The sequence below is a fragment of the Athene noctua genome, chromosome 3 (assembly GCF_965140245.1).
Source record: "Athene noctua chromosome 3, bAthNoc1.hap1.1, whole genome shotgun sequence".
NCBI classification, from domain to species: domain Eukaryota; kingdom Metazoa; phylum Chordata; class Aves; order Strigiformes; family Strigidae; genus Athene; species Athene noctua.
This window is the reverse complement of record NC_134039.1, coordinates 67,482,021-67,495,638: the sequence shown is the minus strand read 5'-3', so window position 1 is coordinate 67,495,638 and position 13,618 is coordinate 67,482,021. Positions and strand designations below refer to the sequence as shown.

Below are 13,618 nucleotides of genomic sequence, written 5' to 3'. Positions count from 1 at the left end.
GGAGCTCCGATTGGCCCGGAGCGTGGCGGGCGCCGATTGGACCACGTTCCGCCGGTCCCCGCCAACGGGTGCGTGCGGCCGGAGCGTGCGTGCGGCTGACGCGGAAATCTGAATGGAGCTCGCGGGCTGGTTGCTATGGGGGCGGGGCGAGCGCGCTGCGCGCGGCCGGCGCTGCCGTCGCTGAGGCGGGCTCGGTGCTGCGGCTGGGGCGGCCCCGCTCCGTCTCCCCGGGGCTCCCCGCGCCCTCGCCATGGGCCCCGGCCCCGCGTCTCGCCCGGGCCGGGCGCCGCTGGCCGTGGCGCTCTGCGCTGTCCTGTTACTGCTGCCGCCCGCCCTGGGCGCCGGCGAACGGCGGCGCCTGGCGTGCTCCACCTGCCGGGGCATCGTGGACAGGTTCAACCAGGTGGGCGGTGGGGCTGGGGGGCCGCGGGGAGGCTGGCGGCGCCGGGCGGCCTCGCTGTGGGGCAGGGGGCGGCAGGCGGGGGCTTCCCGGTGAGGGGCCGGCCGCGGGATCCCGCTGGGCGGCCTGAGGCGCGGTGGCAGCGGCGCAGGCCGCTCCGCGGCCGCCGCTCTGAGGGGCAGCCCCCGGTCTCCGGGCCGGTCAGGGACGGCGGGCGCGGAGATGCGCCGGGCCCGCCAGAAAGCTGCGGCCCCCTGGGCTGCCCGGCTTTCCGCCCCGCAGCTCCTAAAGCCCCTCGGCCGAGCTGTGTGAGCGCTTCCGCCCGGTGCTCCGGTACTGACGGCGTCTAGTGAAGCCGGTACGCGGCAGCAGGTTGCTCCCGGCTTCGGTAACAGTTGCAGTCCTTAAGCCGGTAGGCTACAAAGCTGCTCGAGCTTTGCTATCGAAGGTGTTTTGGTGCTTCAGTGCAAAAAGATTGGCTGTGCTGGCTCCATGAGGAGTGCTGATGGAAAACGTCACCCCCTAGAACTCTGTGTCTGTTGCCGCTTGCATTGTGGCACAGTAAATTCAACGTAGACAGCAATGGGCTGCTTCAGCTTGTGACAGGTACTTTATGTCCTTTGTACGTGTATGCTGTTGTAGGCTTGCTAGATCACTTTAATTGCGGAGATTTTTTTGCAAGGTGTGATTTGATAGGCATTGGCTGTGACTCGGGGAAGTTGTGCTGATGACGATGAATTATCCTGTTGTGTGGTCGTGTGCTTAAACTACGTGGTGAAGCTTGGTTCAAGTACTATTAAAGCTGATTGAAGTAGAGGTCCCGCTCAACTGATTAATAAAGTTCCTGAGAACTTAAAGGAGAAGTACATGTATCTTTTTTGATGTAAAGCCGTATCAAGGCCTCGTTTACACGTTATGCAAATTGAGTCATGTTAGGCTACAACCTACACTTTCTCACTTCTCATGTTATCGCTAGCTGTTTCTTTGACTTAGGAATTTAATCAGCAGCTTCAGAGCTTTACTGATGCATTACTGGTGCTTTTCACAATTTCAATACATGCATTTACTATTGCCCTTAATTTTTGATGGAAACAAACCCTATGTAATTTACATTCTTTCGGTACTTTTCATTTGTAGGGATTAGCAGATACAGCTAAAAAGAACTTTGGTGGTGGAAACACTGCTTGGGAAGAGAAGACGCTGTCAAAGTATGAGTCCAGGTAAGCTGTCTCAGTACTTCCCGTTCGGCCATGTTTCACATCCACTGTGCATGATTTCACCATACTGGTGTTTGTCTGGAACTTAAATACTGAACATTGCAGCTGAAGTTTCACATGTCCAAGCCTTAAATTCTTACTGATTAAAACGTAACATTATGCTGTAAAGTAAAGATTACAATAAAGACTGAAACTCTTTATTAATGTCTTTATTTGTCTTGTTTCTGAAACCAACAAAAACTAATACCATTGTTGGTCATAGTAGTTTTTTCTATTCACCCCAAAATCCTAAAACATGATCTTAAATAATGGTCAGTAATTAATTGATAGTCATAAAAGGTGTAGAGTACTTCAATACTTGTTTTAGAATTAAAGCAGTGTCTACTCCCTAGAGTTGTTACTATTTCAGTGCTAAACAGAAAACTGCAAGAGGTGCAGATTACTGTACACTTTTGTATGTCTGTTTGATTTCTGAGCAAAGGGCTCTGGTATCTTTCTTCCAAATTTCAAACTCACTTTTTAATCTCAGTTGGAGCATTGAGATGCAAGTGTGGGAATTCTGAACCTCAGTTACTGTGAGCTTTGTGGACTTATATCAAATATTAACAGTACATGAAATTTATTGTTGAACTTAGGAGAAAAATACTGTACTCAAAATTTGCTGGGAAGCTAAGTATCTATCAAACCTACAATCTGCAGACATAATGAATGCAAGCACGCCAAAGTGCTTCTTGTGATCGTCCTATTTTTTTTGGTTGAAGTAATGTTCATTAGTTCTTTATTCTGATATTTTCTTTGTTTTGGAACTAATTCAGAACACACTATAAACTGATAAAGTGTTCTAGGCTGAAGTCTAACTTCTCTGTTACGTCTTGAGTGTTGTCAAATGTTTAAATTAAAATTACGATTTTCCTTCTCTGCTTGTAGTGAGATTCGTCTTGTAGAGATCATAGAGAATCTGTGCGACAGTAGTAACTTTGAATGTAACAACATGGTAGAAGAGCATGAAGAACATATAGAGAAATGGTGGTTCAAACTGTAAGCATAAATTATTTTTTTTTGTGGAGATCTCTGTGGATAAGTTATCTAAGAGGATAAACTACTAATATTGAATCTTGTGCCTGAACAGTAGCAATATGGGTAATTTTTCATTATCCTTCGAGCGTTGCCATTGGGTACAGCTGGGTACAGGATGACATATCCAGTCTGGCTTCTTATATACTGTCTGTTCAGTTACCAGTGGGGTGTCGAGGCAAACTAACATTGGAAAACTTTGAAGTTTATTACCCTTTTTGTTTTCCTTTTGTCATAAAAGTGCAAGGGACTCTCTGGTTCTTCTGGGTTTTTTGTTTAATTTCCCCCCCCCCAAAAAAAAAAAAAAAATATTTTGTTCTCCTGGCAATCAAAAAAAATAGTTGATACTAATAAATCTAGAAGTAGGATCTCTTGAGGATTGTAGTGAAGCAGCTGACTTTTCTATCTGCCTTGTAAGCTAGTCTGTGATTTCTGTTATAAGTAGCTTTTCGTATACCGTTATAATTAGTGCAAGGATGGCATTGTAACATTTAAATTTCTTAAGATCTTTTATTAATGCCAAATCATGTTTCTTTTAAGTTGTTTTTTTTTACTACTTTAGACTGTCAGCACTCCCAATCAGATAGAATTCAATAGGGTGAACTGCCATTATAACATTACATGAGGATTTTTGATAACCGACTTTGCTCTTAATGACTGCTGTATTTCACCATCCTATATAGTTAGGTAGAAGGATAAAGTATACATTAACATGCCAGTTGAAGGGAATAGAATAACATAGCATAGAAAATTTCAGTTGGAAGGGATCTACAATGATCATGTGGTCCAACTGCCTGGTCATTTCAGCGCTGATGAAAAAACTTAAAGCATGTTCTTAAGGGCATTGTCCAAATACCCCTTCAACACTGACAGGCTTGGGGCATTGACCCACCTCTCTAGAAGGGCTGTTCCAGTGTTTGACCACCCTCTCAGTGAAGAAATGCTTCCTAATGTCCAGTCTAAACCTCCCCTGGCACAGCTTTCAAGCATTCCCATGCATCATATCACTGGATACCAGGGAGAAGAGATCAGCACCTCCCTCTCCACTTCCTCTCTTCAGGGAGCTAAAGAGCAATGAGGTGGCCTCTCAGCCTCCTTTTCTCCAAACTAGACAAGCCCAGAGTCCTTAGCTGCTTCTCACAGGACATGCCTTCCAGAAAGGTGAGCTGTGCAACCCAGAGTCTTAAATTTGTCTTAATTTGCAGAACTGAAAGAAATGGGTCTTAAACTAAAGAATTTGACAAAGTAGACTTCTTAAAATAAACAAAACTATTAATAGAATACATTGGGTTTTTTTGAAAGTTTCTGTACTTAATAGACCTTTTGAGTGCAGTTGATTAACTTTGCCTTCTGTCCTTTAACCTGCAATATCCAAATCTCATTTTCTGTGGTAGTTTCCAAAGACAGTTTCTTTGTCCATGAATAGCTTAGAACTTTTTTTCACAAGTTGCTACATTACACGTGGTACTTGGTAATCTTACTTTTAAGGGCCTGAGCCATGGAGTCAATATGGTCAGATGTAATCGTTTAGAAAGAGAAGCTGTACGTGTCTCTAGAGTTGCTGGACTTCTTTCAGACTACAAAATATCTAAGCCTTTCCTTTAGTAAAGTTTTTGAGACTTCAGCATCATCATGATACTGAGATATGTGAATTGTCATTCAGAACTGTAGTAGTCCCCGGGCTTGCTTGCAAAATAATATCTGACGATTTCATTGTTACTTGGAGGTATATGCTAGTGCTAGAGTAGCACATAACTAACTTTTTAATATTAAAAAAAAAATCCTTCTAAAACAATATTTTATTCAGTCTAAAAGAGAGGAGCAATTTTAACAGTCACCCTGTTGTCAGGTTGGCAATAATATGAGCAAATGTTAATATCAGTCCTGGGTTATCTTCTGCATAGTTGAGATAAAGGCACAACAGTTATCTTTAAGAGGAAGACCTAAGTAAGACAGTCTAAACAATATATAAACCTTGCCTAAAAATAAGGGTGGGGGGTGTGTATCAAGATGAACTGATTTTATTGGTTGCTCTTATTTCACATTTTTCATAAATACAATCTATAAAATTTGAGTAGAGTCCTGTTAATAATATTGTAGTTTAAAAGTTAAATTAATCTTAAATTGGAGGCTGATTTCTAGAAATTATTTCCTGAAATAAAGTCGTCTTCAGACAGAAGAAATGGGTTTCCAATTTGTCATGTGCAATAGATTTCTCTACTGCATTGTGCAAGTTGGCTCTTTGTTCTTTTTATTGATAAATTGATATCTTTCATATACAGAAAGAAGAAGTATCCTGATTTGTTTCAATGGTTTTGCATAGAAACAATAGAAGTTTGCTGCCCTGCTGGAACTTACGGACCCGATTGCCTTGGTAATTTTTCGTTTGAAACAGTGCAGTGGCAGTTATGTTCTTTGTACCTGTTTGCTTCAGTCTTTCATAACATAGATACATGAAGTCTGGTATTTTGTGTAAGACAGCAGTTGCTGTGTAGTAGCTTGCTGCCTGTTACATAGCTGCCTTGTGACCATCCTACCTGAAGAAAAGTCATGAAGTAATGTACAAAGCTGTCAAGGGTACTTATGTGTACAGAATCCATCTGATCTGATGCTCACATCCACAGCTGACCCGTGCTTCAAAGACTCTGTGACCTCAAGTCTGTTGTGTAGGTGGCCTTTCAGAAGCTATGTAGACAACAGTCCTTGACCAGTTTCATGGGTAAAAGGCCAAAACACCCTGTTGGGGATTAAATGAAGAAATTCACAACTGAGGATTAGTTAAAAAGGCAATGGGAGAAATTCAATAAAGTAGGTTGGAGACAGTTGGGTAAGAGTAAGGCCTTTGATGGAAAAGTGATGAGTCATTTTGGCCTCTGAAGTTTGTATAATTTATAAATCTCTAAAACCTTGCACCTTGTTAGAGATCAGTTTTGGCCTCTTATATTATTAAGAATTAAGTGCCTATTCCCAGTATTAACCTAAATGATTGCTAGTAGGTTTTTCCAACTGCAGAATGAGCATTCTCAGCAATCCAGCATAAATAAAAATACCAGCTTTAGATAGGAAACTAGGAAAATAGATAAAATTCTAAGCCATGGTCTTTGCCCAAAATTAAATTTGTAACTGAACTTTCCTGGAGATTGTTTTGAGTTCCTCTTATACTTGAATATATTGCTGAGCATTCCTTATTGCAAGCCTTTTGGTTACTCTCAAGGGAAAAAAGATTTTGGAAAATATATCTGGGTTTAGTGTGACTTTTTTTTTTTACCTTTCCCTGTCTGTGAAGAAGGAATTCAGGTGTTGTGACTGAGAATAGGAAGTTATTTCCTTTAAGTCTGATTTAGAAGTTGTTTTCTTTAATTCTTTTTAGCTTGTCGTGGTGGGTCAGAAAGACCTTGCCATGGAAATGGCCACTGTGATGGTGACGGTACCCGAGGTGGAGATGGCTCATGTAGCTGTAACAAGGAGTATACAGGAGATTTTTGTTTGGACTGTTCTAATGGTTACTTCAGTACCTTGAGAAATGAGACACATTCCGTTTGTACAGGTAATGAAGTCTTTGACATGTGCTTAGATTTTTGTCTTTCTTCCTCAGTTTTTGTAAACAAAACTAGAAACAACTTAAACTGACAAATGTAAAAAAACCCAAATATGTCAGTCGGTTTGGTGGAATTTGGAATTCTAAGATTTTCTTAAATCATCCTTCCAGACTGCCCGTGATAATTTTAAAAAAAATGTTTTTAATTTTTTTTTTTTTTTTTGTACTTTAAATTAAGAAATAGACTTCATCTATGTCATGAGGGAGGTGGGAAGGAAGGACAGACCTTGCCTGCCCCCCCCCAAGTACTGTACAAAAATCTTGAGCTGAAATTGCTGCATAGTGGACTACTTTGAAGGCTAGGTTTTCCTCATTTCTCAGATAAGCTTAACTGGAGTAAATGGGCATGGAAACAGCTGATCTGTACTATGTAGACTACATAGAATCCAGTTAAGTATGTCTAAGCTTAATTCTGAAATAAAGTCAGGTCATAGGAACAAACTTCTACAGTTGGTCAGGTTTTCATCTGGTTTTACGTCTTGAATTGAGATTCTGCAGGAAATAAATCCTGACTGGGGGTCTAATAAGATTGATTTTTCAACATGATTATGTTAGGATTTTATCTGGCTATGTAGTAATTCTTCTGCATGTTTTGTTTTATATTACAATATATAACATGCATATATTGTATATTGCATGTTATATGTGCATGTAATATATAAAATATGCATATACAACTGGACTTCTGTTATGTTTCCTTGTGAAGTTCTTCAGACTCTTATCACGTCACACATAGCTCTTGTAGACAGTTGCAAATGAACTAGTCTGAGGATTTGTTAGGTGGGAGTGCTGAGTCTATTGTTTAAACTGTTGTCCCAACTGTGAGTGGTCAAGCAAAGTTCACTTTCTTGATTACCTGTTCCTAAATATTTTGGAAATTGGACCTGCCACTTCTAGTCACCAGAATTTTGTGGCACTGTTTTAAGTGGTGCAGATATCTGTAATTACTGGGTTTGGCTTCCTGGGTGTTTGGGGGCTTTGGGGTTTTTTTTGTAGGACAGAGCTGCATTTTTGTAAATGATATTCCCATAAAGTCAAGATTTAATCTTGTAAATGGAAGAGTCAAGCTACTAAAATATGATGGCTTCCAGTGAATCCTAAATAAGGTTTTCTTTGAGAATCTGTGTGCCCAAAGTTGTCTTGGAATCTCTCAGCAATGTTCAGATTGTAGTTTTTTCTTATCTCAGCCTGCCACACTGCCTGTAAAACGTGTACTGGTTCAAGTAACAAGGATTGCCAAGATTGTAAAGAAGGCTGGATTAAAAATGAAGAATCAGCTTGTGTGGGTGAGTAAGGCTTGGTAGACTTCAAACAGGTTTTGTAGCAACGTTGGCTAGTGAGATTAGATGACATCACATCGAGTTTTATGGTATTTTATGGAAGTGTTCTGTCAGTTTAGATTTTTTAGTTTGTAGTCTCTCTTGCTAATTTGTTTCATGTTGCAGGAAAGCAGTATTTCTTCCTCACTGATCGCCTCATGATTACATTGGTCTTTATCAAACTGTTCACTGTGTATCTTTTTAATTTAGTGGAATACAGATAGCAAGTGGGGTGTTCCTTTTACGCCATGGTTTTTATTTGAATGCTGAACAGTGCCCTGCTCTTGATGGAAACCATTTTGTCAACTACTGAAAGATTCCTGTCAACTTATCTGCATATTTTGTAGTAATTGTACAAGTGTTTTCACATTACTGTATGTTTATGAATGCTCAACCCTAATAAGAGTTCAAACATTTCACTAAAAGCCAGGCATACTAACTTTTGTGATTATTGGAGAGAAATACCAGGAGATATCAAGCCAGTGCTTTCATTAATCTCTTATCTATTTCTAGCTTAGCATTTCTCTTGGTTTATGAGGCGATATGTATGAAACACTTCAGGAAAACCCAAATACTAAAAATAGTCCTAATGCAGGAATGCACCAGGGGGAGAGTAACACATTCTATTTAACTGATTGAATTTGACTTGTTAAAGACCCTTAATGTAATGTCTGAAAACATTATATTAGAAATTATTTGATCACTGCTTCTTTTTAAAAGTGCTAATGAGAATTAGGATTTGAATTACAGCTCCTGCGATACCTGCTTAGGCAAGTGTTGAACGCTCCAAGAGTGTTTTTAAGATGCTCCAGTATTGTCTTCTATACAGCTGGTTTTTACCAAATAATGATTGCAACTGATTAAGTATAAATTAAGAAATGAGTAGGAGTAATGTCTGCAGGGACAGGATGAAATAGACAGCAAGGGGACTGAAATAGCCTTTCTCTGACTGAATTTTTTAGTTGAGTGCTGCTGTGCCCTATCCTTGAAATCACAAGACTAGCATGTTTTAACTTAAGAGGTAGAATTAGTTTTCATTTAACTAGTCCTAACCATAACTTGGCTTTCTCCGATTTGCTTTGTATAGAAGACTAAGCGGTATATGTGTCTGCATTTGCCTAACGTTTTTAATACTTTTAAAAGTTACATAGCGTGGTAGTATAAGAGTAGAGAAATCAACAGTATTCCAGAAGACTAGTCTGTCTGCTTATTTGTTATGCTATTTGCCTAAAAAACATAAATGCATGCAAAATGCTGACTTGAAAATTACATGGAAGTTTTATTTAATTTGAGTTCTTGAATTTCTGATATGTCTTATTGTCATCACAGAACATCTGAGGATCAGTTTTGATTTGTTAATTTAAGTTTAAGCTGAACAGAACAGTATATGTTACCATGTTACTTTTATGTCTAACATTGCATGTCTGATTCTGAGCTCCTTGTAAATCTCTCAATGCAGTCAGTTTAAGTTTATAGCATCTGAGAGCCAGTTCTTACAAGAGCTCAAAGCATATCTCTCAAGTATTAATCTGGCTATTTAAACATGACTACTATTTTAGATAACTTGTCACTTTTTATCTTTTAGATTTAGATGAGTGTGCTGCTTCTCCTTGCAAAGATCACCAGTACTGTCTGAACACAGATGGATCTTTCTCATGCAAAGGTTTCTTTTTAATCTGCTGTTGTGCTTTATCGTCTATAATTCTAATCTAATGCTAGAAAGGGCATGGTACCAGGCATTTAGTACAGTGTGGTCTGGTTCTGACTGGGCATGGGGGGGGATGAGGCTTTAGACTTATCGCTTGAGGAAAGCAAGAGATTTTTTGGTTATTTCTACTCTACTCTGGTGAGACCCCACCTGGAGTACTGTGTCCAGCTCTGGGGCCTCCAGTATAAGAAGGACATGGACCTGCTTGAGCAGGTCCAGAGGAGGGTCGTGAAGATGATCAGGGGCTGGAGCACCTCCCCTGTGAGGACAGGCTGAGAGAGTTGGGGTTGTTCAGCCTGGAGAAAAGAAGGCTCTGGGGAAGACCTTATAACAGCCTTCTGGAACTTAAAGGGGGCCTTCAGGAAAGATGGGGAGGGACTCTTTATCAGGAAGTGTAGTTATAGCATGTGGTGTAACAGTTTTCAACTGAGAGAGAGTAGATTTAGATAAGTTAAGAAAGTAGTGAAACACTGGCACAGGTTGCCCAGAGAAGCTGTGTCTGCCCCCTCCCTGGCAGTGTTCAAGGCCAGGCTGGATGGGGCTTTGAGCAACCTGGTCTGGTAGAAGGTGTCCCTGCCCATGGCAGGGGGTTGGAACTGGGTGATCCTTAAGGTCCCTTCCAACCCAAACCATTCTGTGATTCTGTGACGTCTTGTGTGAGTAAATTGACTGACTTTAAACCTCAAATATATTAATTTTTATGCTTAAAATACTTTGGTTTTAGCATGTGATGCCAGCTGCATAGGTTGCACAGGGGAAGGTTCTGACAAGTGTAAGACCTGCGCATCTGGATACATGAAGGAAGATGAAAAGTGTACAGGTTGGTGGATTTAGCTGTACACAGTAGAACACCAGTTAGCTCACTTTTGGTTAGCCATGATGAGGAGCTGTTACATACATTCACGTTTGTCTGCTTCAGTTTTCAAGCCTATCAAAATGAATCCAGTCATTCTGGTATTAGCAGCAAAGACTTTCCTTATAACTTCCTTTATATTATTTATAATATGCATGACAAGGCTTAAAGTTGAAACACTTCTACAAAAGGAATAAAATATTTTATAGCAGGTTTGGGAAACAAATACATGAGTCTCTTGTTAGTTATCTACCACTTCATTAGAAGTGTGCATCTGTATTCATTTTGTAATAGAAAGGCAGGAATGTAATGTGGATTCTGTTATCTTTCTGTTAATCCATTAATGTCCAGATTCAAATTATATTAATTCATAGTGAATTATAATGTGTGAAATGATAGTAAAGAGAGTGAAACAGGAATTTCTCTGTGGGGAAGAGTAGAAGATACCCATGATCTTAAGTAGCTGATAACTGTGATGATTAGTATTTACAGGCTCCCTTCACCTTAGCTGTAGTTTGGCATCAACAGAAAATTATTATGGGAAGTCTTCAGTAGGTTAAAATGAGTGCTATTAATTAATTTCCTCACACAGGGACTTGCAAAACAAAAAAACCCACTACTATCTGAATAAATTTGAAATGCAGTCTAAATCATGAAGAACTGTAACAGATTATTTTAACAGAAGTTAAATCTGTTGCAGCAGCATTCTGTTCCTCAGTGTTTTTTTATTTGAATAGATTTTTGATTATATGGCTGAGCACCAGTAAGTATTACAACAAAATAACAGCAGTGGGCTCTTTCCTTCCCTATCATATCTCTAGATATAGATGAATGTAACCTTCCTGAAAAGGTCTGCGTGAAAGAGAATCAGGACTGTGTTAATACTTCAGGAAGTTACAAGTGTGTATGTTCAGACGGGTTTGAAGAAAATGATGGAACATGTGTTCAAACTCTAAAAACAGGCAAGTGGCTTTGCAATAACAGATTTTTTTTAAAAAATATGCTGTATAGACAACATGAATGTGTATTTCTGTCTAAGGGTCTAGTCACTTGCAGACATCTGTATAGTTTCTTGTCTTCCTACAGCTGTGGTCTGTGTCAAGTAGTTTGTCGTGTAGGCCATATTTTGGCATGCGTGTTTTCTTGATTAAAGACAGTGGATTTTTTAAATGTCCCGTTCTTGTGTTGCTATTTTTTTCGCTTAACTCAAGGTTGTGTTTATAAGTCACTTAAGTGTCTGGCTTCATTACATGAAGTGAAGTAGCAAATTACTGGTCTCATAAAAAAAGAGGTCTTCCTTCTCCCCACTTTTTTCCTTTATTGTTAAATATATTGACTTACGGGTTTTATCTGATTGCTTGCAAGCTGCTTCAACTCACTGAAATATTGGAAGATTAAGCAGAATTCTTTTTTGCTGGATGAGAAAGCTGAATTTGTCTATTTAGTGATTACAGAAGTGCCAGAGCTGGTGTGAAGGTGAATATGGAGAAGACATCCATTTTTCAGTCATGAGAAACTGTTTAGCTTGACTTCAATTTCTTGACTGAAGGTCTAGTTTAAGTGTATTTTGCTCTAGGATGTATGACACATTATGGGCAGGATTATATTCTTATGGGCAGGATTATATTCATTAGTGTTTCATTACTCCATCAAAGCTTTTTTAACAATTTCTAAGTGAAAGACAGGATTATTTTGCAATATAGGTTGTAGAACAATAGATGAGACACACTCAATTTCATACCTTTATTTTCTTTCTGCTTAGCTTGTTTGGTGTTTTTGTGTTGTGTGCCCATGTTCCCCCCTCTCCCCTGGACTGCTTTTTCATCTTGTACGAATAACTTATAAAGATCTATGTAGTATCAATACTCAAGGCCATTAAGTTCAGACGTTATATTCTCAGTACACACTGTTATTAGTCCTTTAAAATCAGTTCTGTACTTCTCCTACGCAGATACTCAGGGTATCAGTTACTATGTCTTTAAACATGGCCTGACATTTTATGAGAATAAAAGCAAAATGAAAAGTTGACAAATAGGCTTGCTTTTTCTTAGACTAATGATTTTACCAGTGTAATAAAATTATTCTGCTTTTTAAAAGACTGTTTTAACAGCTGAACTTAGCAGTTTGCACTACAGAAAATAGTTCTGAGTAATACTTGCTTTTTGTTTTCAAATACCAGAATTTCTTCTGACAGGTCATGTAGAAAGGAGGAAGTGTGCTTAGAGTAGAAATAACTGCTGCTTTTCTCTTCCACTAACAGTATCTTATCAGTTTATTTGAAATGTTTAGTTTGCATCTAGTAAAATTTTAAAAAAATTATAATCTTAGACTAGGAGGTTGGTGCAAGTAGCTCTTCTATAGGGCTTTATTGGTTCTCTGGTCTTGATAAATATGTTGATTTGGGTTTCTCTTTAAAAAATTCCTGATGTCAAAAATTATATGGTATAATTAATACATTTGTATTCTAATTATGATACTTAATTTTGCAGGAGAGGAAATAGAGAGTGAAACAACTGAGCCTCTACCTACTGGACATGATGACCTATGATCTGCATTCAGAACCAAAAGACATTCCTATCTAAAGTTTTAAATTATTGGACTATGCCTCTGCTAGCTGACATACTGTGGAATTAAATATGCAGGTTGCCATTAAGATTTTTTTTTTAATGGTGATAAGCTGCTCTTTAAGCTGCATTTCTTTATTCTTAAATGCCACTTTTTATATAATTCTTCAAGACAACAGTAGATGGGTTAGTATAAAATTTGAATTAACATAACATTGTACCTAGCAATTGTAAACAATTTGCAGGTTTCTCATTCTAGTGCCTACTGAAAACTATCACAATTTGGAAGGACTTAGTTGCACTTCATAATTCAAGAAAAATTTAGACCGAAGTTTTGTGTTTCTTGACATGAGAAATATTTCTGTAACTGAAATACAACTTTTAGAAATTGTCAAAGGGAATCTCTTTGGGGGGAAGCACTGTTCCCTTAAACAAAATAGAATGCCTAATACTGCATTCAATAAAAGTTTATTTTGTTGGAATGTGCCTTAAAATTTTCTAAGATGTTAATACCTTGCTGCATTGATATGTCTATTTTTCATTTAGGCAGTAAAAAAAAAAAAAACCACACCAAAAAAATCCCACAAAAATGTAGAACCTTGTAAGCCCTGTATTTCAGTTCAGCACTGAATTCCAGCCCTGAGTTGTGCTGGGATGTATATGGCAGAGGGGGAGGAAGCAACAGCAACCCCCCGCCGCCGCACACACACACACTTTCCTCTAATGAAAGACATGTCAAAACAACTTTCCAACAGTAGGTAGACAAGTCTTTCTCCAGATACTTGCATTAAGTACGTAAACTAGTTTATACAGTGATGAAAAGCAAGTTTGGCTAACACCTGCACGCAGTGGCTCACAGTTATGTGAGTACACTATAGAACTGAT

General features: G+C 39.1%; 1 protein-coding gene across 1 annotated transcript; it reads left to right on the top strand.

The window, feature by feature from the left end:
• The first annotated feature begins 151 nt into the window (after positions 1-151).
• On the top strand, positions 152-13,319 carry CRELD2 (CRELD disulfide isomerase 2). The gene is made up of 10 exons (XM_074901599.1): positions 152-403; positions 1,538-1,620; positions 2,545-2,655; positions 4,974-5,065; positions 6,062-6,238; positions 7,477-7,575; positions 9,194-9,271; positions 10,041-10,136; positions 10,991-11,131; positions 12,659-13,319. Exons 1-10 carry the CDS (start codon positions 251-253, stop codon positions 12,715-12,717), a joined length of 1,089 nt encoding a protein of 362 aa, XP_074757700.1. The 5' UTR covers positions 152-250; the 3' UTR covers positions 12,718-13,319.
• The last annotated feature ends 299 nt before the right edge of the window (positions 13,320-13,618 follow it).